This window comes from Schistocerca serialis, chromosome 9, assembly GCF_023864345.2.
Source record: "Schistocerca serialis cubense isolate TAMUIC-IGC-003099 chromosome 9, iqSchSeri2.2, whole genome shotgun sequence".
In the NCBI taxonomy this organism is placed as follows: domain Eukaryota; kingdom Metazoa; phylum Arthropoda; class Insecta; order Orthoptera; family Acrididae; genus Schistocerca; species Schistocerca serialis.
This window is the reverse complement of record NC_064646.1, coordinates 353,050,857-353,075,501: the sequence shown is the minus strand read 5'-3', so window position 1 is coordinate 353,075,501 and position 24,645 is coordinate 353,050,857. Positions and strand designations below refer to the sequence as shown.

The 24,645-nt window shown below is 38.1% G+C and overlaps 2 protein-coding genes across 2 annotated transcripts in view; one reads left to right on the top strand and one right to left on the bottom strand.

Annotated features, from left to right (window-relative positions):
• The first annotated feature begins 608 nt into the window (after positions 1 to 608).
• LOC126419613 (inhibitor of growth protein 3-like) lies at positions 609 to 1,247 on the top strand. The gene has a single exon (XM_050086802.1). It carries the CDS (start codon positions 609 to 611, stop codon positions 1,245 to 1,247), a length of 639 nt encoding a protein of 212 aa, XP_049942759.1.
• A 10,506-nt stretch (positions 1,248 to 11,753) lies between these two features.
• The window catches only part of LOC126418465 (DNA-directed RNA polymerase III subunit RPC2), a 187,262-nt gene continuing 174,370 nt past the window's right edge, over positions 11,754 to 24,645 (bottom strand). Inside the window, exons 20-22 of the mRNA XM_050085233.1 lie at positions 17,258 to 17,421; positions 12,842 to 12,931; positions 11,754 to 11,938 (exon numbers count right to left, since the gene is read on the bottom strand). Coding sequence (XP_049941190.1) covers positions 11,809 to 11,938; positions 12,842 to 12,931; positions 17,258 to 17,421 — 384 coding nt within the window. The 3' untranslated portion in view covers positions 11,754 to 11,808. The remainder of the gene's footprint in view (positions 11,939 to 12,841; positions 12,932 to 17,257; positions 17,422 to 24,645) is intronic.

Here is a 24,645-nt window from a genome sequence, read left to right as displayed (position 1 = left end):
TTAATACTGTACCGAAGTCTCTTTTATGTACCTGATAAGTACTCAGTTCCGTGCATTTGAAATTCTGAACGCTTCTCCAGAGATACAGTATGGTCGAGATCACAGCGTAGCTTCAACAATCGTCGAAGACCTTTACTGACATATTCGGAACAGCCGAAAATACTACCAGCGAAGCCGAATTAATATCGTACGCATTTATTAGGACCTGGCAATACACGACGAATCGTGTTAGCGACATTGGTTAGTAAGGTAGTACCGTACTTCCTTGGTTATGAATATTGTCTGGTCGAATTATTTATAGGCTAATATTGAAACTTCAACAGACGCTATACGAGGGTTCAACTAAGACAACTTACATGTGGAGCGAAAGCAGTAGCCGTGTGTCAGTCCCAGTTGCAACTCCGAAATTCATCGCAGCTTACAAAGTAAGACATCTTTCTCTGTAACGTTATTTTTAACGCAGATTGAAAATGTTGAATTGGCTGGCTGTTTTGTGGTTGAACAAAACAGTTCACGTGAAAGCTTTGTAATAAAATAGTGTGCGTTTTACTATAAAAGTGAAATTTTCGTTCTGTGCTTCACTGCTTCGAGAACACAGGCTTATCGTGATGCATCACGTAGAAGATTACATCGAAGTTTATGGTCACATTCCTGTAGAAGTTAAAGACAAACTAATCGAGATTCAGAATGTAGACCAGACAGTTGAAACTTACGTAAATGAAATAGATTCTAAATCGTCTCTTTTTTTAAAAAGAGCGCCAGAAATGGACGACTCTCTGAGAGAGGCGGAATATCGATCTATCTGTGACGGTTATGATAAAGCACTAGGTTATGCAGAATCGAAAATACAAATTGCAGATGGAGTGCGCGATCTATTAAACAGATGTTTCTGGGACTTATGTCAAAAGACCGCCAGGCTGAAGTCAGAACTGGAGGACAGCTGCCCAGGTGTCACAGAGAAGCTGGAGAGGGAGTCACTGTTTTGTGATGAACTGTTGGAAGAATGTTCCAAGAAGGAAAATGAAGAACGCTACCACAAAAAACGCGCCTCCTCGCGTCGGAAACAATCACTTTGTTCGCCAGCGTCTATTGAAGCAAAACTTTCTCAGAAGAGACCAGTAACAGTGCCTTGCTTACAACCAGCACCTGCATTTTCAGGTCCAATAAAGCATCCCATGTTTCCCGTAGACAATAGTGACACTAGAAGTTATCTATTAACTAAAAATCGAATTGGTACTCTGCAATAATTTTTCACAATAACTGAACAGAGCATGCAAAGTATTCGACATAACATACTGAGAAATTTTGTAGCTATTCACATTATGAAAGTATCAAAGAATGAAGGATGCTATTTATTCCATTACTCCGGTTCTGTGATGACCTATCTTGAACAAATAGCCTAAGGTAGTAACAGCACTCTGGATCTGATTCATCAGTCATTTTGTAGCTTAATTAAATCAATACAGTGCCATTGTGAGTTCATATTGTGTGTCCAGTCTATAAATATGTTATTTAACGTAATTAAAGATACATGTCTGACATTAACCAATGTTGATGGATTTTTGTTTGGATCCAGCAAATTATTTTAGATTTCATTTGATTATTCAGGTATTGTATGGCAGCGTAAATTTCTACTTCTAGTTTAACTGTGAAACATTTAAAAGAATTCCCATCTGAACCTTATACAGATACTGATATTTTCAAACAAGAAATGTTTCACTCAGCACACCAGCATTGCCATCCAACAAGCATCTCACTATCTCCAGTGAGCTCTGCAGAGCCTTTTGCTTTTATAGATAAAATGAAAATAAAGTGTTTTTGCAAAGAACAGATGTTGACATTGCATCTTTAGGCATTTGGCTCATATTGACAATGTTTCATTGTTTGTTACGATGAAACCGTAACTATTTCATCAATCCAAAGTGCAAAATCCTAATTTTGCCAGGAGACTTACCCGTATCAGAGAATGAGGTCTACCTTTGTTTGCAAGGTGCTTGGTAGTGTGTTGTCAAAGCCCATAATTTTGAATACAAAAACTTGGTTGTGGTGACACTGATGTGTAGCACATTTAAAGACCGAGATAGGTCTACTATGATGCTTTTATTTGCACTAGGGAATGAAAGTAGTGTAAACAAGTTTAAAATTATATTTTTTCTCATGACTGAAAGAAAATCATCTCATTGTTATTATTGGGTAGTGAAAGAACAACTTCTGCTTCATTATCTTAATTCTCACCATGGCTTTTGCATGTTGCAACATACATTTCAAGATTAGTGCACAGGTGCCTCCTCATTGACTCTTACGAATACTCCTGTGTGCTTGCTCCTATTTCTTCGACTCTATGCAGATGTTAGCAACTGACCTTCAAACTGATTACTTCAGCATCTTTCCCCCTTAATACTTTCACGTCTCTCTTAGATGTTTACAAAAGTGTGACCACGTCTGGGACATTTGTTCTTATACCTTATGCAATATTTTTAGCCAAGAGGGCCAGGATTTAATTCCTTAGGACAATGAGCTTCTTCTCATGTGAATAAATTGTTAGAAAAGTTGTGAAATTATAAACATTGTATATACCCATTTTACAGTGAAAACAAAATTTGAACCAACAGAATGGAGCAAAATATGGAATTATAATACATGGTGATAATAATTTAAAATGTGCCTTCCCAACTTTTACAGTCAAATATTTGAGGGTGTGCCAAAGAGTAATGCTTCTGAATTTTTTTGCAATATGTATATATTAAGAATAAAAATGTAGACTGTTAACAACATTCAATTTAATTTTAAAAAGCTTTCACATTAAAATTCAGATGCATTACTTTTCTGCATGACCTAATAAATGAAGAAACAAATCCTAATCCAAACTCAAATACGTTAACACAGTTTCCATGATTGGCTGCTGGAAGAGGTTTGCTACAGTATGTTATGTGTGTTTCTGCACCAGTTTTAATGGGTATTGGTGCTCTAAAGAGCTTGACACACAACATGTAATTTTGCATAGGTGTGTTTCAAACTTGACTGATACATAACACTGCATGTGATTTACTGTTATATGCAAGATAGTGATTCAGTTATTTTCTGAGTCCACAGTCCAGCACTACTTTAGAAAGGACATTTTCCACCTGGACTATTGTTTATTTATGACCACAAGTCTGTACAATTCTCAAGAAACACCTATAACATCATAACTTTCTAACACATCAATTCAGTTTTTGGAGTATACACTGTTCTTAAAAATTTGTAAAAGCCAAATTATCCTTTTTAAAGTTACATCACCTCCTACCTCACTATTTCATCATATTATCACTAGTTTCAGTTTTAAGTCATCTTAAATTTATTCCTACTTCAGAGCTTACATGACATTTCAAATGGTAATAAAGCCATGATTTTTTTCCTTATATTGACTTCAAATTTTTCACTGCTTAGTTTCATTCTATGAGGAATACCTGCTCAGAATTTTATTCAGAGTGGAGATGGTCAGAAGATGACCACTGGCCCACTGGGTTTGGAATGATACTTATGCCAGGTTTCCTTTTAAATTGCTGCATTTGGAAGCTCTTTATTTAGATGATGATTTTGAAAATAGTTCAGTGTTGATGGCTTCAGCCCAAAATGATAACAGTAATCCTGACTTCACCAACATCAAGAGCACCATTTTGCCCAAAGTACTGTGCTTTTGCTATGTGACACCAGTTTGCTGTGGGGTGAGTGGAACCGTTAGTGTAATAATGAAGGAAGGAAAGACAATTAGGATTTAACACCCCCTTGTGAACAAGATTTATTAGAAGCCTCAGAGCACAAACTTGGACTGACGAAGGAAGTGGATGAGCCCTTTCAAAAGAATCATCCCCATCATTCATCTTAAATGATTTAGAGAAATCGTAGAAAACCTAAGTCTACACAGTCAGACAGGGATTTGAACTGCTATCCTCCCGAATATGAGTACAGTGTCTTATTATTGCACCATCTAGCTCAGTTTGGTTACGTGATCACTGTACTCACCCCATGCTAGGCACCAAATTGTGTAGTAGCTTTCCTGTCCTAATAACTGCTTTTAATTATTGGTAGGTGCCAGGCCACTGAAGGTACACCAGTAATTATCAAATTTATGTAGTTGGGAACGGATTACACAAAGTTAAAAGCAACTAACACGGAACCACAACATTAAAAAAAACAAAAGCATTATTAATTTGTGTTTGTAACGATTGCTCAGTACACCTCAGAGTCACTTGTCCTGGGTGGGAAAGACGTTTCTCATTAAGTATTCCATGTTTCCCTGAATACAGTTGTGTGATAAATTACAAATACCCATCAGTGCAGCACTGACTCTGCTGAAAAGTGGAAGTTCCTCTATCGTGGCACCAGCAGGTATACTCACTGTGCATCCCTTGCCAGAGACAGCCAGTCTATCGCAAAACTATTAGACAGTATTTCACATCTCTCTCTCTCTCTCTCTCTCTCTCTTTGAGGTTTATATCTGCAGAACCTAACAGCAAGTCAGGCAGCAAATGACTACCGATGGGCAGTGACGCTTGTAACTATGTTACCTTGGGTGACTGCACAGACCATCCATATGCATCATCATACTAACCACAACTGTTCACTCTCTCTTCTTCTTTACCTCTTTGGACACCCTATGTTCTATGTTTTCATGCCATCGGTGAGAAGTAATAAATTATTTCTCCACTGATGTAAGCTGCTCCCACTCATTTAAACTTCTAACTCCCTTCCACTCCCACTTTACTGGCAAATTCTCTACAGCTCTCACAGTTTGTGAGAGCATCTAGGCAACACCCTAGATGCCCTTCATTGGTTCCTGGCATCATACATCTTCTAGTTCAAAAACCCAAGACAACATCTCGAACTGGCTGTCACTGTGCACCTCTGCATTTATTGTTCTAGTATCTGTTCACTAATAGCAATAATAAAAGTGCAGGGAATGCAGCAGATTATCTTTGTCTCCAGAAAGTCACGCGGATTAGCATGTATTCAAAAAGGAGCACTGGAGGATGCTGACTTTATGGCTGACTTCCCAAGGTGCCCCAGTAACTATTCACCCGAAAATCAGTTTAAGATATGTAGCAAATGTGAGCATGCTGGAGGCCATTTTCTGTTTGCAACACTCCTTACTATTGACTAGTTGAAAGAATATAATTTTAGGACTGTCTTATCTTCATCTAGATTACTGATTTCAATAAACATATCAACAACTTCTCCTTAATGACAAAGGGAACAGACATGACAACATCTGCATTTGCATACACAGTGTGCATATTAAGAGTTCAATTTGATTATTGCATTTCCAACATTTCACATACTAGGTTTTTTAGCATCTCAGTTCAGTCTTGAAAGTTAAAATGGAAAATTGCTCATTCAAACTTATACTTCATCCTTTTTTTCTCCAATAATTAATTGTGAACAATAACAAATGTCTTTAGATTGTTGTTATCAGATATCGTAGTTTCTTCTAGTTTTGCTAGCTACATAATGTGGCAGTGACAAGAAATGTAAAATATGCCATACTAGCTGTTAATATTTTTTCGCACTGTATAGTTTGAAAATAGTGGTTTCTGGTACATCCTTTGGGCTATTATAATTGCATCTTCTTAAAATGTTGGTTTCATAAGAACTATAAATTCTACTATTCTAAACTTACATGGAATCAATAATTATTATATGAGTCACTGATTTTATTACATCTTTGATGAGATACCCTGAGTGCAATGTGTTCTTAAAACCATCAGCAACTCTGAATTCTACTTTGATTATAAATTGGAACTTCAAAAATGTCTAAGCACAGTTCATTTATTCCACCAAAAATTTTCAGAACTTTGATTTATCTTTTAAAACTTCTTTTGCAACTGACTATTGTTATTTAATAATGTTACTTGACATGGTTAGAATCAGGGGACTGACTTAGACTCAACTCTCTCAGTAAAAACTTACACAGACCCTTCAAAATGAACAGAGGAGCAATAGTCTGACTCTTTACAATAGTGGTAGTAATCACGGCTTTCAACTGTTCAGCCATATCATTACTGAGTGATGGTGTTGGTGCCCGGCATTTCCTGTAGTCCTGGTGACCAACATCTCTCTCAAGTGATGTAAGATACAAGTAGTATAACAATTACTACCAGTGTAAGATACTGTTTTGCCCTTTCCACAATTCTTTGTAAAAAGTATATTTAGCCGACGGTTCAAAATTCTGATTGGAGGAAATGTACAGAAAAATACCCACTGAGATATGTAGACCAAAGTGGCACATTGTCTTGGACTAAAATAATTTACAAACTCATTCATTCATTCATTCCTTAGATCCCATGAAGAAGGAGAATCCTCATGGACGTGCAGCGATTCAAGGTATTCATTAACAAAAGACAAGGATATCATAGAAACAAACTGTATATTTAATCTGCAATAAACTATCACTATACTGCTTAATGCTGTTCATGCTTATCCCATTTAATACAACAGATTAGCTAAACAGCAAGGATTCATCATCAGCGATGACCAAACACTCTTCATTGCTGTGGAAAAAAATAAATCTTAGCAGAAATTACACCGCCCTTTATTGTGGATGTACTTACTCTGGTTTTTCCACGACTGTTTGTCCACTTTACAAGGCTGTACCAATAAATATACTGAAGCTGACAAAGTTCTTGGCTTTGGCCTGCACACCTGGCAAGAAGGGGACATTTGGCAGTGCAGTCTCTTGTGAATAAGTTAGAAGTAACAAAACATTTAATATACATGGGTGGTCTATTTTCTCCTATTTCACTTATCACACTGTCAGTTCCTTGAAACATAACTGAAAAACAAAACAGAAAAGAAGCAGTGACACAAACTTTGAATGTGAAAAGCCATTCATTTGGCAATACCATTTAATTGTAACATCCCAATGATTAAAACACTATTTGTGAGCATCATACAATTAAGTTACATCAATAATCAAGTATGCGCACAAATTCTGACAAAATTGTTTTTGAAGGGAAATTTTAGTTTAATTTTTTATTGCAAAAATTGAAAGAAACAATGGCCATTCAAATGTCATTCATTGACATTAGATTAGATTAGGTTCAGATTAGATTCAGTTTTCATTACATAGATCCAAAAATGAGATGATTCTCATGGGTGTGGAACATGTCAGAAAGTTTATCATAAGAAGCATAGAACATTTGACTATAATACTCACTTCCTCAATCAGTTGTCAGGAGACTGTCAAAAAATGTGAATATATTACAGTACACTGGAACTTCTAATATTTACAGAATGAAATATAGTTATGCACTTTTAATAAATTTATGATATATGAAATACCTAATTCTGGCTGTTGTGACCAAGTGGTGTCAAAACCGATATCTAACCGACATTTTTACTTAACTTAGTTAGTTAGACTAACAGTCCCTGTTAAGATATTCATCTATAGAGTGATTTTAGGTCTTTATGTTGATTGTTCTTATTGTAGTATTGATACTATGTGTTGAGTTATTTGTTGGAAATAGAGAGATTGTTTGCAACAAATTTCATTAAGGAATAAAGATACTGAGAAGAAGTAGTTAGAATACCCAGTTCCTTAAATAGGTTTCCACCTGATGTTCTTGAATTTACACCACAAATGAGTCTTATTACACACTTTTGCACTCTAAAAACTTTTGCTCGGTTTGATGAGTTACCCCAGAATTTGATCCCATGTAACATATTACAATGAAAGTAAGCAAGGCTTTTTTTTTAATATTTGTATCTCCTACATCTGATATTATTCACATTGGAAATACAGACTTGCTTATGCGCTTCTGCAAGTCTGTGGCAAGCTCTTCCCAACTAAATTTATTATTGAGTTGTAATCCTGGAAATTTAACACTGTCAACCTCTTCAATCTGCATGTCGTCATATGTTATATACGTGCTGGAAGGAATCCTCTTACAGATTCCAAACTGCAAATAGTGGGTCTTTCCAAAGTTTAATGACAATGAATTAGCTTCAAACCATTGATTAATGTCAGTGAAAATTTGATTAGCAGTCATTTCTAAATCTTGACTTGCTATTTATTGCAATGTTTGTATCATCTGCATACAAAACAAATTTAGCATCTGGCAATGAAACAGATGAGAGGTCATTAATATACACAAGAAAAAGCAATGGACCCAAGATTGAACGTTGAGGAACACCACATGTAATTAATTTCCAATCAGATGAAGATTGCTTACTCTACAGGTATTTCACAGTGACACCCTTTGTTTCCCATTAGTTAGGTAAGACTCTGATCATTTCACAGCACTACCGTTGAAATCATAAAATTCTAATTTACTTAAGAGAATGCTATGATTCACACAGTCAAAGCTTTATGGCAGGTCACAGAAAATGCTAGTAGCCTCTAATTTGCTATCTAATGAATTAACTACATTCTCACTGTACATGTAAATAGCCTTCTCTATATCAGAAACCTTAAGGAAGCCAAACTTTGACTTGAACAATATATTATTTGCAGTCATGTGTTTAACAGGACACTTGAACACAACCTTTTCAATTATTTTTGAAAAAGCCAGCAAAAGTGAAATTGGTCAATAGTTTGCAGTATCTTTTTAGCGCTCTTTCTTGTAAAGCGGTTTAACTTCAGCATATTTAGTCAGTCTGTAATTCTTCTGCTGGTAAGAGGTTGATTACACAAATAACTTAAGATAGAACTCAACTTACATGAGCACTCTTTGATTAAATTCATTGATATGTTATCATAACCACTAGCATGCCTCAATTTTAAGGATTTTCTGATGGATGCTACTTCTCTGCGAGACACGAGTGCCATTTTCATTTTACTGAAGTTATTTGTAAAGACTGGTCTCAGATATTCCACTGCACTGTTTACTGAACCTGATAACACCAAGCTGTTGGTAACACAAATGAAGTACTTGCAACACTACATGCACTTGTTAACAACGTCTCATTTATTTTTAGAGCTATCTCTTGCTCTTTTTCTTTTTGGCCCTACCTGTCTCTGTCTTCACCATATCCCATATAGTTTTTATTTTGTTGCTGCTTCAATTTCTGGATTACTTGCTTCAACATTTTGCAGAACTCTTTGAGTTGCATTATAATGCTAACATCAGAGCTGTACCTCAATAGTAAATACAGACTCCTTTGTGTCCCACCTGATATCTTTATTCCTTCTGTAATCCATAGTTTATTTTTAGACTTCTGTTTGATTTGACTTACCTTTAAAGAAAGCAATTTTCAACTTTATTAATGAATGCTATGTATTTTCCATTTGAGCAAGAAGTATTGTAAACATCTATCCACTTCATGCCTTTGAGAAGCCTCCAAAAATTCTCAATTTTTTACAGTTTTATTACCCTCCTGTACTCAGATTTAATAGATTTTATATTCTGACAAGTTGCAACATTTAACCTTAAATGTTGCATGTCATGATGAAATAGCCCATTTACTATTGGTTTTGTGATATGACTTTTTTTCCCTAGATTTGTCTACAAAGATGATTTCAGTAGCAGTCTCACAACATTTCATACCCTATTTGCCATGTTCACAGTAGGAACAGTAGCATTAAATCAAATGACAGTGTTACTGACTGCAATAATTGTTCACTGACAGAGCTGTTCACAAAAGCCACATTAAAATCACCTATAACCACTGTCCCCCCCCCTTTTTTTTTACTGTGGGATGGGTCAACAGAGCTTTCAGATTTTTTTTAATGAGAAGGTTATAGTTTCCTGGTGGTGCTCTGTATATACTTACTATTATAAAGGACTTATTACGAAACACTACTACTGTTGCACAAGCTTCTAAGTGTTGCTCTGTGGAAAATGTATTAATATCATTATTCTTGAAACTAAATCAGTTTCTGATAAATGTGGTAATGCCCCCTTTCTCCATATTTTCCCTACAGAAGTAAGAGGCTAAGTTGAATCCTGTAACATTTAACATATCTATACCAGTGGTCACTTGATGTTCAGAAACGAAGATTATATCATCTGGTTTGATCAACTCTAATTCTTCAACACAAATAAGCAACCATTAAGTTACCCTCAGTCCTCAGATATTCTAATTCAGTAAGTATAACTGATTGAAATAAAGAAATTTTGTAAATGAGTTAATTCACACATATCATTTTTAAATTTTTGTTATACTTCTCTTATCAAAAAATATAAAGGGAATTCTGCATGACTGCAGTCCTCAAGTGAGAATTCACTTCTCATCAGAATTTGCTTCTCCAGTCCCTTTCCTAAGCTTGTGACAAACATTGCATTTCATGAATAGCCAATGTTAAATACAGGTAGTCATTTTTCAGGGTGTAGAAATATTTTATAACAAAGAGAAATGGGTACTGTAATTTTCAAACAGAAATATAACTTAATTACATGAACTTTCTCCTCAGTTTGTTTCCTTTCTCAAACAATAATAGCAAAAATAAAAGTTAAGGATACACATTTCACATCAAGAACTAACAGATATTTATAATAATAGCACCCAAAAGCCACTGTACAGGAAAGTCTTCACTTTATTTCACATTTATAAATCGGTCTTTGAAAACACATGATTCTTTTATTAGAGAAGAAGACTCACATTTGTTGAAACACTGAAGATTAAACAGAATTAATTTATCCTTCCATTTATCCTGTTATGAACATCTACGTGTGGAGAGACACTTTAGGGATGTTTAATGAGTCAAAGTATACATTAAATGGAACTAAAAGAAAAACAGCTGTATGTACAGTACAAATCTTCCACTTTGCAACTGAGTGTGTGCAGTTCTGAAACATTGAAAGATTAAAGCTGTGTGCAGAACATTCCGGTGTTCAGTAGTGCCACTCTATCAAAGGTGAAAACTGTGAGAACCAGTTTCTCATTCTGGACTTCACTACCTGTTTCCACGTCACTGGATCATATTAGAAGTACATGACACAGTGTCAGTCAATCAGGTTGTTTGGTGAGAAACAAGAATTCTCACAGTGGAAGTAGTCAGCTATTGTCTTACTTAAGTAGCAGCTTCATTATTTAAGTGAAGCAATTGATACATACACTCAGAATATTAATTATGACAGCTCAGCACTGCATTAAGATACATTCCTCCACGTCAGTTGAGAATGTTACACTTCTATAATCAAAAATGATTCAAATGGTTCTGAGCACTATGCGACTTAACTTCTGAGGTCACCAGTCGCCTAGAACTTAGAACTAATTAAACCTAACCAACCCAAGGACATCACACACATCCATGCCAGAGGCAGGATTCGCGACCGTAGCGGTCGCTCGGTTCCAGACTGTAGTGCCTAGAACTGCACGGCCACTTCTATAATCAGTTTGTTTTACTTTGAGTTAGTAAAAATAACTGTTGAATCAATGGAAACTCCAGGTAGGAATATGAACACTGCAGGAAAAAGACAGATTGCTACTTATCGTAAAGAAGATACGTTAAGCTGCAGATGGGCACAATTTTTCAGACACTTAAATGGAGCTTTCAGCCACAGCCTTCATCAGCAAAAAAGAAATGCCCACCTCATACACACATGACTGCCACCTCCAGCATCTCAGGCTGGAATGCAACCATCATGTGGGATGCAAGCAGCAATCTGTAGACAGCGATAGTTGCATTCTGGCCCGATATGCTGGAGGTGGCAGTCATTTGTGCATGAGATGTGTTTGCTTGTGAGTATGAAAAGTAACAGTTGAATTCATTTAACCCAAGAACTTCTAGACAGACAAACCTAGGAAAAACATAAAGGAAAGAAATGTGCAAGTTATTAAAAAAACAATAATTTATTTCCTCAAATATACAAAATATATACAAATACATCAGTCACAGTAGTTTTTGAGAGTCAGTCGTGGCACAATATTCATGGATCGAAGCTCTTGAAACAGTAGCTTACATGCATATGGAATTCTGATAGTTGAGACAGACTTGCTGGAGTGGCAGCTGTGACACCTATGGATTTAAAAAAAAATTAAACAATAGAGTGGATATACATTAAAACAGTTTTTACTATAGTTAAAATGTATTACATTGCATTGTTTTTGTGCCTAAATTACAAATGAAAAATGTTGAATGATAATGCAAGGTGCTGGTCTCTTGGCTTGGTGTTCTTAACTGTATTTATAAATGTTTGTCATAATTTACAGCTTGAGACATAATGTTAAACTTTTTTCTGTCAGCTACTTTATAATACATGAAAGGGAACAGTAAAGTGATTTCTCTGATAAGGAACTGCATACACCCAGCTACTTATTATGTAGTTTTTTCTTTATAACTAATTGCATACTGTTATACAGTGTTTTGAAGAAGTTAACCCATTTACAGTAAATATACTTCCAAAATAAAAATGTCTTAGAGTACAGTATACATCTGCATAAATAGTAAATAATGTATTGTCAACTATATAGTGTTACTTTGTTCTGATTACAAGACAAAAATTTCATGAAAAATCATCAGGACAGTGCACATCTCAAATGAAATTTAGGCTTAAAATATATTTGTTGCCTACTTGCTCAACTCAAACACACAAATTTTTCAATAAATGTTGGATTTTCAGGGAAGAATGCAGATTTCTACCTCAACAAGTTAGTAAGACTTGATTGTTCAGTCAGAAGCAACACACAGAAACTACATACTTTAGAATGGTTTTCTTTGAGAGCTATTGTTATTAAAGCTATAGTACCTCTAAACTTTATCAGGTTTTCATGCAGAACTACTTCTGATGGCAATATAATAACTCATCAGAATAGCAATAATTCAACTTTTATTTTAAAAGGATGCCTACCAGCTAAGGTAGAATATTTCACAGTTTGATTTTCCAACAACATAAGAGTAGAGCTATTTTCATCAACTTACCATCCAGAGTAAGCTAGGAGTCCACACTGGTTGCAGACATCCACATCAAAAGCATCACTTGAAATCATGAGTCTTTCAACAAGCATCATACTGAAATACATCCACTTGGTAAGCAAATTTTCTTATAAATATTTAGAAGCAATACAAAATTACAACAATTTTTCAGCACTGCAAATTCCATACAAGATGTTAGATTTTGTAATGTACAAAAATGAATTATATGTTTATCCATGCTAATGCATTTAATTCATTTCAAGATAAAAAATCTTTTAAGTACTAGTTGAAATGTGTTCGAATGGTCAATGGAAACTTAATTATAAATGGACCCTAATCTTTGATAAATATTGATCAATCAATAAATTTAAAAATTATCATAAAGGAAGGCATACATTATCCACTATAATAGTCAATAAATCAAAAATCGCAACTGCATTAAGCAAGCAATCACATTCTTATTGAACTTGGCTGCACAAAAATTCCTCACTTTTTTAGATTGACGAGAAAAATGGAAAAAATGCAACCCTTTCCACTGTCTGTGTATCAAGTAGTTAAACAACATGGAAAATGATTCACAAACACTAAAAAAAGTTATATTATTCCATAGGTCGTTCTGAAGGCTTAACAGTAATAGCCTTACATGGAAGAATACTGACTGGACTCAATAATCAAGGGGCAGTTTAAAGAATTTAAGTAACTACATAAACAATTACAAATGCTCTTTGCACAGGATAATATGTGCTACAATGGAAATTCAATAATTAGTTTGCAGGCACACTTTTGGAAAGGGAGCAGGAGTTGGTAAGTATGTACAGTAACCATACATTTTCATACAAAATTGCACATAACTGCAACAAAACCAAAGACAGAGAAAGAAAATTAGTATACATGCCAATAAGTCTCCTCAGAACTCCTTTAACAGAAAACAAAAGTAAAATGTAAATTTCATCTACAGGGTCTGGCAGACCCATCGGTACCAATCGACTGCCATGTCAGTCTCTGCCAGTTGTGTCAATGGAAGCGGTATGGAGAGGTGTGGTGTCAGCACACTGTTCTCCCGGTCATTGCCAGTTTTCATGATCTGGAGCCACTACTAATTGGTCAAATAGCTCCTCAACTGGCATCACGAGGCTGAGCGCACCCCGTTCCTGTCCTCCCACCAAGGAAAAAAATCCCTGTGAGTACCGGGAATCTAAGGCAGATCCTCTACGTGGCAGTCAGCCGTGCTGATCACTCAGCTACAGAGCCAGACCAGAAAACTACAGCGTTTCATGAAATGAAAGGGAGTTGCTATTGGTCAACACACTAAACACATTACCAGCAATACCTTTCCTTACAATATTGTAACTAGTTAGCACAATAAAGGTGCATTTACACCTGTGTGACTTTCTGTGCACACTAGGCACATGCAGCCATTGCATGAGGAGGTAAAGAGGTGCATGAACTGGTGCAAAGCCGCATATGTCTCTGAATTGTGCACACAGCGACAGAGGAGTGTCTCCATACCAGACGGAAAGATATGTGCCTCTCCTTGCATGTGGAGCAAGCACAGCCGCACAGTGTCTAGCCACAAGGTGCACAGGTGTAAATGCAGCTTAAGGAGACAGTATTCCACTACCCCTTTATGCAAATTCAAAGAATAGCTGCTTCTACTACTGTTTTAGGTATAATCAGCCAGTAATAAGAATTCTTGTTCGAAATTCTGGTTTTTGCCATTCACGTTGTTGCTGAAAGACAATTACACAATAAAAGATCAAACAGGCAGAATCTGATGGAAGTACAAATTGCTCAAATACTGATTATGTTTTATGATTCACTACCACTATCAAAAATATCCTTGATATGAATCTGAGTGTGTATTTCAGCTGAGTACTTAACATTAGTACTTTAATCATTTTATTTTTAATGAGAATCAAAATGTTGTTTCAATAGACTCTTTTCCATTTGTTCTGGTTTTACCAACCGGTAAGTGGACTCTCCTTTTCTGCCTTAAAAAATGTAAATATTCAGTTCTGATTAGCTATTTTGGCTAATACCATACAGGGAGTGCAGAACAAAACTGCCCTAAAAATGTTTACAAGTCTGCTTCTGTATGACCACCAGTCTCTCTTACTTTGTCTCTGCAGCCCTTGCGTGAAATATACATTGGCGGAATTATAATTGTCCTGCAATCAGCTGCAAATGCCTGTTCTCTAGATTTCTCTCAATTGCATTTTCTAAGATCACAAAGTGCCTTTGTAACATGTTGAGCAAACCTACCCGTAACAAACACATTGGCAGTACTCAAAAATGGGTTGCACAAGTATTCTATACACAGTCTTCTTTGCAGATGAGCTACACTTTCTTGAAGCCCTCCCAATAAACTGAAGTCGACCATTCACCTTCCTTACTACTGTCTTTGCGCACTTGCTTAATTTCATTTCGCTCTTTAACATTACGCCTAGATATTTAATCGATATGACAATATCAAGTACTGTATTAAAAAATTACAGGATTGTTTTTACTTATTATTTGCATTAACTTACATTTTTCTACATTTGGAGCAAGCTGTCATTCATCACAACAACTAGAAATTATGTCTAATTCATCCTGTATCCTAAGTCAGTCAATAACTACGCTTTCCAAAGTACTACAGCATCAGCAGCAGACAATCACAGACTGATGCTCACCCAATCCACCAGATCATTTATGTATATAAGTGGTCCTATCACACTTACCTGGCTGCACTCCTCACAAAACTCTCTTCCAGTGAAGACTGACCATTGAGGGCAATGCATTGAGTTTTATTACTCAAGAAGTCTTTGAGACAGTTACATATTTACGAACCCATTCCACACGCTCAGACCTTCATTAACAGTCTGCAGTTTGACACTGTCAAAAGCTTTCCAGAAATCTAGGAATATAGAATCTATATGTTGTCCTTTGTCCTTAATTCGCAGATTATCATATGAGAAAAGGGCAGGCTGAGTTTCGCACATAAAATGCTTTCTTTTCTGTCTCTAGTAAATGTATTGTATTCGAACTGAGAATATGTTGAAGAATCCTGCAGTATATGTATGTTAAGGATATGAGTCTGTAATTGTTTGAACCTTGTTATATACAAGAGTCACATGCACTTTTTTTCAGTCACTTGGGATTTTGCGCTGGATGAAAGATTAGCGATAAATGGAAGCTAAGTAAGGAAACCACTGCTATACAGTACTGTCAGTAAAAATGAACTGGGAATCCTGACAGCTTATTTGTGTTAGACTCGTGCTTAAAAATACAGGGATGTTTATTTCTACATTTTCCACATGGGACATGTTTGTACAATTCTCAAGTGCAAATTATTTTTTAAGTGTACAATTTTAAAATTCAGTTTTCTTTTTGTTGGCTTCTATTGACATACCAAGCTGGTCAATTAGTGACTGGATAGAAGTCTTCGACCTCCTTAGTGATTTTACGTAGGACCAGAATCTTCTCATATTATCGGCAAGATTCTTCGCTAAGGTATGACAGAGGAAGTAGTTATATGCCTCGCTCTTCTATCTCTTTATACACACATGAATTTCTACTAACTTTTGTCTGTCAGTAAGTCGTGTTCTTTTGTGACTCAAGAGTGCAACAAACTCTGTTTCTGCAGCATTTTCCAGATTTTGTGCATTTGCACAGCTACACTTGATTGCTACTTTGTCAGACTTCTGCAGACTGTCTTTCACATGCGTAATGTTTTCTGCAGAAAATCCTGACAAAATCATAATGCAGTGTAGCTATGAAAATCAGACTCATGAAAACTTTTGGTATCAGTTTTATTTTGGGCACACTGTAGTTATTTTAATGTAGTCAAGGACAATTTTTCCTCCCATCTTTAACAAGAACTCCAGCTTTGATGATGTCACTAATTTGACTTTTTCTAAATATCGCAACATCACTGGCTGCAAGCATAAGAAAAAATTAAAACATTGTCTCCAAGGCCACCAGAGGAAACTAATTAGTGGTTCACAAAGCATTAGAGCTTACATTGTAACAATACCGACAGTCCATGTTTCAGTTCTTTTTACCTCACCTGCATTTCAACTTCCTTCCTTCTTTCAGTTTACATAGCTCACCCTTTTAAAGTATATTCATATAATTTATCTATTAGGACATCAATATCATTACATAATCTAGCATTCTTTGGCTGAACAGACTAAATAATTAATCCAGAATACAAGCTTGGTGATTTCAGTTTATAACGAAACTGTTGTAGTGTTTGACATTACAATGAGACAAATGATATTTCTGTTGATATTACATAAAATATAATTAAATGAACATGACCAATTCCACTTCCTTTCCAAATAGGTCAGTTTGCAACCTAAATGTTATTTTATACCTCCTCACTTTTAAATTTACAAACTTCCCCCTGAAATATTTCATGGACTTCCTCATAATACATACCTTGCACCATAACCAATGAGGCAATCACGTTCCATCTCCCCCAGGCGAAGACCACCTTCTCTGCTTCGGCCTTCTGTAGGCTGCCTAGTCAAAACTGCTCTTGGACCACGTGACCGAGCATGCATTTTGTCCTGCACCATGTGTTTGAGCTTTTGGTAATAAACCTGCAAAAGACAAGGTTTTGTTGATAAGTGACTTAGTTCCTTAGGAACACAAATATCAATGATGCCAAGGAACACGTTAAATGTTGATAAGGAAGTTCACTGTGCCGTGACAAGACAGGTACTATACACAAATAATGAATTCTATGCTCAGTCATAATTTTTAAATAACCACTTTGTGAAGTGTATGTCCGTAACTGCATGTGTACACACAAGCATGCCCGCATTATGGAAGTCGTGGAAGATGGAGAACCGTTAAAGACAATTAGTATGTAGCCCATCCACTGAGACAGAACATGAGTGCTGCTCCTGCAGAATGTGTTTCACACATTGCCAGTGGTTCAGGTGCCCCATGTGTCCCTTTGAATTATTTCACAACTTTACTGTGTCAGACTATCTGCTTGGATAATCATGCAGCATATTTGACACACCCCCTCCCTCTCTGCTGTACAATGCCACAGTGCTGTACTGGACAGTATGATCAGAGACAACAACAGTAGACGAATACAATAGCTTCAGAGACTCGCAGATCATCATAATATTTGATATGACAGACTAGTGAGTATGTAAAGCAGTAGTTGTTCAACTATTTTGCTCCAGACTCAATACTGACATTGTGTGGCAACACTTCAGGACACACATTTGTCGATCTTGTTAATGGGTAACTTACATAACTTAGTACATTAGGAGTCCCAAACAGACTAGCTTAAGCATGATCGCAATAAGTTGAAAGCCACCCTCCCAAGTACTGATTGTTGGAGTTGGCACTATGCAGAACACTTTGTGCAGACTTTTCTCTGTTTCAAATTGCTGCCACCCTCAGAGCTACCAAATTGTGACATAGGGTGAGCCTTTCCCCTCACATTTTATCCTATTCACATACTGAACTTGCATATGAGACTTTCTTGCTTCATTTACTTTCCAGTTCAGTTTTTACTTGTTGACACTTCACCTATTGTGCGCTGATTACAGGAGTGGTTAGGGGTATCTTGCGGCAACGTTGGTTACTCACATGTACATTTCATTCTTGTAGTACTTCTTTCATTAAATGCATCTTGACTAGGGGATCCCTTTTCAGTGGGGTGAAAACAGAACGAACTTTCATGCATTCTGGAAGAATTGCCAGTCACTCAGAAGGCATGTCCCACACTAGCAGACCACACTGACATTTGGGTAAGTCTTTCAGGAATTATCCTCCTGCCTCAGCCTCCAAAGACAATGAGCAGTGGAACTGAAGACTTGGTGTCCTCTACCACAGAACAAGACACCACCAGTGGAAGAGATGAGAACTCTGCTTGTTAGTAAACTTGGGATGGGGTCCTTAGTTGTCCATTTGCCATAATCTTGCTGTGTGTGGTCTCCAGACACGTTTTCGCATGCAAAATATGTAGCCATTTGCGTGTTTGCAAAATTTCCAAACTTTGCACTTCCCCTGGGGACATTATGCAAAGCCCAACAAAATTTTCAGAATTTTCCATAAACGAATCTGGACATCGGAACAGGGCAACACTCATTTCCCGTTCCATATATACGTATCTCATGGGCGGGTACATCTTTAACTTCATCGTGGGAGCTAGTGAAATGACTTCCAAATACCCGATTGGAAGAGCACTTATGCCCTTTCTGGGATTGGTTGGAAAAGAGTATGCCATGTGCCTTTTCAAGGTGTGAAGAAAGGCTATCAAAAATCAGGAGAGGATTTCTGATTTGATCGTCTACTAGGTGATTCTACTCGAAGTCATACTTAGCTTCTTCTTCTTCTTCTTCTTCTTCTTCTTCTTCTTCTCGTCCTCCTTCTCCGCCCCCTCCCCCACCCTGCCCCCCATCTCCTGCCAAGTCTTTGAAGTTTCACTTTGGGACTTATTCATATCCACGACACTGATCAGAAGCATAACAAGATTTGCAATCACATCATATAGCCTCACCCCAACAACAGTTACCAGCAGCTGCATTTCGGCCCTGCTACTCGTCTGCAGCAACCTTAACAGCAGTCACGATAAGACTGAATTTGTAATGTGCACTCCCAAATTCGGAAATCGTGATACTGTTAGAGGAGAGAAGTCCATTTCCAGTTTCTATTTATGGTTTTCACAACATGATCTACACATCTCATGCACTAGTATGCATATTCTTCTGCAATCTAATTCTTGCTTCAAAGGGGATCTTTCTCATAATCACACGTTTTTATTTTGGTATCAAGTTACATTCGCTGGAGCTCACCAACCTGGTGATAATTCTTTCTGGTTTTTCCTTTATTTTTTGATCTGTTGTGTGCTCTGTTGGAATTCATAATCTTTTTTAACTATGGAATTTTATAGTTTTGCAATCATGGTTGAAAATTTGTGTCCTTTATGAGTCTGGGCACCATCTCAATCATAGTTGTTCAGCATTGTGCTGGTTGCGAGCAATCGAATCAGTCAGTGGAAATGCAATCGAATCAGTCAATGGAAATGCCATCAAATCAATACCAAAAACATTAAAGGAAGAAAGGAAGACTGAGTTTAATGTCCCATCAACATCGAAATCATTAGAGACAGAGCACAAGCTCAGACTGTGTCAAGGATGGGGAAGGAAAATGGCCATGCCCTTTCAAAGAACCATCCCGACATATGCCTGAAACAATTTAGGGAAATCACGCAAAACCTAAATCTGAAGGAGTGGATGCAGGTCAACCTTCGGAATGCAAGTATAGAGTGATAACCACTGCACCACCTTGCTCAGCCAAAAACTTTGAGGAGCATCAAAAAACCAATGAGGATTTCCAGCAAAAACAGGTGGAAATTAATAAAGAAGTCTCAGATGCATTAGAGAGCCATAAACAAACAATTACAAAAGTGTCGAACAGATTACGGAAGTCCAGCAGTTAATAACAGGCAGTTTCTGAGATAGAACAGCATCAGGGTGACCGAGAAGACAGAACAGGAGACGCACTACAGAGAATTGCAGGAGTGGAAGGGCAATACAGATTATTCCACTTGAAAGTGCCGTCTGTGTCACTTCTGCTGTGCAGCAAGCTACGTTAATTTAAGTATTAACTGCATTTTTCTTACTTGTCACTTCTTCTTCTGTGTGTTTTTGCTTTTAGGAAGTTTTAATTGTCGAGTGCTAGTAATAGTGTTCCATAGATTTCGTGTTTGTTTCGAATACAGTCAGAGAGAGTTCCTTTAGTCAACCATAGTGACAGTAGTGCTAGTGTTTGTTTTCAATACAGCCCAGAGACAGGTAGTGCTATTTTCATTGTTTTCTACAAGAAGTGTCTAGTAACCACAGTTTAGTCAACTATCAGCCGCCTTTAGTGAATTAGCAGTCTAGTTAAAAGTTGATTAACTCTCTACAGTAAATTGATTTCTTAGAATGGACAGGATGTGTGACTGCTGTGTACGGACACAGGAGGAGCTGGCCACTGTTCGTGAACAGCTGAACGTGTCGATGGCCGCAGTCAGCCGTCTACAGGCTGCTTCCTCAGAGTGTAGCAGCAGTGGGGAGTCTGGTGCATCGCATGATACGCCCCAGGTGTTACATGCTTCACCCACTGTCCCTGCTGTCGAGACATCTTCGCGGGTACCAGGCGCGGTTGGGCCACCCTCTCCCCAAGGGGAGTGGCGAGTTCAGTGACGAGGCGAGGGTCAATGTGGAAGCTGGCCGTGTGGCATTGCCAGCTCTGCCTGTGAGTGGACATGTGGCCGCTCCTTCAGCAAGGTCCGAGCAGGCACCCGGGGGGAGGGGTTTATGAGTTATTGGGAGCTCCAATGTTAGGCGGGTGATGGAGCCCCTTAGGTAAATAGCTGGGAAGGTTAGGGAAGAAGGCCAGTGTTCACTCTGTCTGCTTGCCGGGGGGGGGGTCTCATCTGAGATGTGGAGGAGGCCCTGCCGGAGGCGATAGAGAGCACTGGGTGCACCCGACTGCAAATTTTTGCTCATGTCGGCACCAATGAGTCCTGCCGTCTGGGTTCAGAGGTCATCCTCAGTTCGTACAGGCAGTTGGCGGAGTTGGTGAAGGCGGAAAGCCTCGCTCATGGGGTGGAATCTGAGCTAACTATTTGTAGTATTGTTCCCAGCACCGATCGCAGTCCTCTGGTTTGGAGCTGAGTAGAAGGCTTAAACCAGAGGCTCAGACGATTCTGCGGAGATCTGGGGTGCAAATTTCTTGACCTCCGCTATCGGGTGGAGAAATGTAGGGTCCCCCTGAATAGGTTAGGTGTGCACTACATGCAGGAAGCGGCTGCAAGGGTAGCCGAGTACGTGTGGAGTTTTTTAGGTTAGAGAATTCCCTCCCTAGGCCCGACAAGACACCTCCTCAGACGCGGCAAGGTAGGAGTAGCCAAAATGCAACAGGGAATAACAATATTAATGTCCTAATAGTAAACTGCAGGAGCATCTATAGAAAGGTCCCAGAACTGCTCTCATTAATAAACGGTCACAAGGCCCACATAGTACTACGGACAGAAAGTTGGCTGAAACCAGACGTAAACAGTAATGAAATCCTAAACTCAGACTGGAATGTATACCACAGAGACAGGCTGGACAGTGAAGGGGAAGGAGTGTTTATAGCGATAAGAAGTGCAATAGTATCAACGGAAACTGACGGAGATCCGAAATGTGAAATAATTTGGGTGAAGGTCATGGTTAAAGCAGGGTCAGACATGGTAATTAGATGTCTCTATAGGCCCCCTGGCTCAGCAGCTGTTGTGGCTGAGCACCTGAAGGATAATTTGGAAAATATTTCGAATAGATTTCCCCACCATGTTATAGTTCTGGGTGGAGATTTTAATTTGCCGGATATAGACTGGGAGACTCAAACGTTCATAACGGGTGGCAGGGACAAAGAGTCCAGTGAAATTTTTTTAAGTGCTTTATCTGAAAATTACCTTGAGCAGTTAAACAGAGAACTGACTCGTGGCGATAACATATTAGACCTTCTGGTGACAAACAGACCCGAACTATTTGAAACAGTTAACGCAGAACAGGGAATCAGTGATCATAAAGCAGTTACTGCATCGATGATTTCAGCTGTAAATAGAAATATTAAAAAAGGTAGGAAGATTTTTCTTTTTAGCAAAAGTGACAAAAAGCAGATTTCAGAGTACCTGACAGCTCAACACAAAAGTTTTGTCTCAAGTACAGATAGTGTTGAGGATCAGTGGACAAAGTTCAAAACCATCGTACAATATGCATTAGATGAGTATGCGCCAAGCAAGATCGTAAGAGATGGAAAAGAGCCACCATGGTACAACAACCGAGTTAGTAAACTGCTGCGGAAGCAAAGGAAACTTCACAGCAAACATACACATAGCCAAAGCCTTGCAGACAAACAAAAATTACGCGAAGCGAAATGTAGTGAGAGGAGGGCTATGCGAGAGGCATTCAATGAATTCGAAAGTAAAGTTCTATGTACTGACTTGGTAGAAAATCCTAAGAAATTTTGGTCTTATGTCAAAGCGGTAGGTGGAGCAAAACAAAATGTCCAGACACTCTGTGACCAAAATGGTTCTGAAACAGAGGATGACAGACTAAAGGCCAAAATACTAAATGTCTTTTTCCACAGCTGTTTCACAGAGGAAGACTGCACTGTAATTCCTTCTCTAGATTGTCGCACAGATGACAAAATGGTAGATGTCGAAATAGACGACAAAGGGATAGAGAAACAATTAAAATCGCTCAAAAGAGGAAAGTCTGCTGGACCTGATGGGATACCAGTTCGATTTTACACAGGAACGTGTCTCCTTCTTGCAGCCGCGTACCGTAGGTCTCTAGAAGAGCGTAGCGTTCCAAAGGATTGGAAAAGGGCACAAGTCATCCCCATTTTCAAGAAGGGGCATCAACAGATGTGCAGAACTATAGACCTATATCTCTAACGTCGATCAGTTGTAGAATTTTGGAACACGTATTATGTTCGAGTATAATGACTTTTCTGGAGACTAGAAATCTACTCTGTAGGAATCAGCATGGGTTTCGAAAAAGACGGTCGTGTGAAACCCAGCTCGCGCTATTCCTCCACGAGACTCAGAGGGCCATAGACACGGGTTCACAGGTAGATGCCGTGTTTCTTGACTTCCGCAAGGCGTTCGATACAGTTCCCCACAATCATTTAATGAACAAAGTAAGAGCATATAGACTATCAGACCAATTGTGTGATTGCATTGAAGAGTTCCTAGATAACAGAATGGAGCTCATCATTCTCAATGGAGAGAAGTCTTCCGAAGTAAGTGTGATTTCAGGTGTGCCGCAGGGGAGTGTCGTAGGACCATTGCTATTCACAATATACATAAATGATCTTGTGGATGACATCAGAAGTTCACTGAGGCTTTTTGCGGATGATGCTGTGGTATATCGAGAGGTTGTAACAATGGAAAATTGTACTGAAATGCAGGAGGATCTGCAACGAATTGGCACATGGTGCAGGGAATGGCAATTGAATCTCCAGGTAGACAAATGTAATGTGCTGCGAATACAAAGAAAGAAAGATCCCTTATAATTTAGCTACAATATAGCAGGTCAGCAACTGGAAGCAGTTAATGCCATAAATTATCCGGGAGTACGCATTAGGAGTGATTTAAAACGGAATGATCATATAAAGCTGATCGTTGGTAAAGCAGATGCCAGACTGAGATTCATTGGAAGAATCCTAAAGAAATGCAATCCAAAAACAAAGGAAGTAGGTTACAGTACGCTTGTTTGCCCGCTGCTTGAATACTGCTCAGCAGTGTGGGATCTGTACCAGACAGAGTTGATAGAAGAGATAGAGAAGATACAACGGAGAGCAGCGCGATTCGTTACAGGATCATTTAGTAATTGCGAAAGCATTACGGAGTTGATAGATACACTCCAGTGGAAGACTCTGCAGGAGAGACGCTCAGTAGCTCGGTACGGACTTTTGTTGAAGTTTTGAGAACATACCTTCACCGAAGAGTCAAGCAGTATATTGCTCCCTCCTACGTATATCTCGTGAAGAGACCATGAGGATAAAATCAGAGAGATTAGAGCCCACACAGAGGCATATCGACAATCCTTCTTTCTACGAATATAGGGGAGAACCGATAGAGGTACTCAAGGTACCCTCTGCCACACACCGTCAGGTGGCTTGCAGAGTATGGATGTAGATGTAGATATAGAAACCGCAATCAAGGAGACATAGTGATAGGAGTTGACAGGACGTCCTCTATACTGATCTCCACGATGGCAGACATGCAGGAATTGTTGTATAATGAAGTACAGGAAAACATCAAC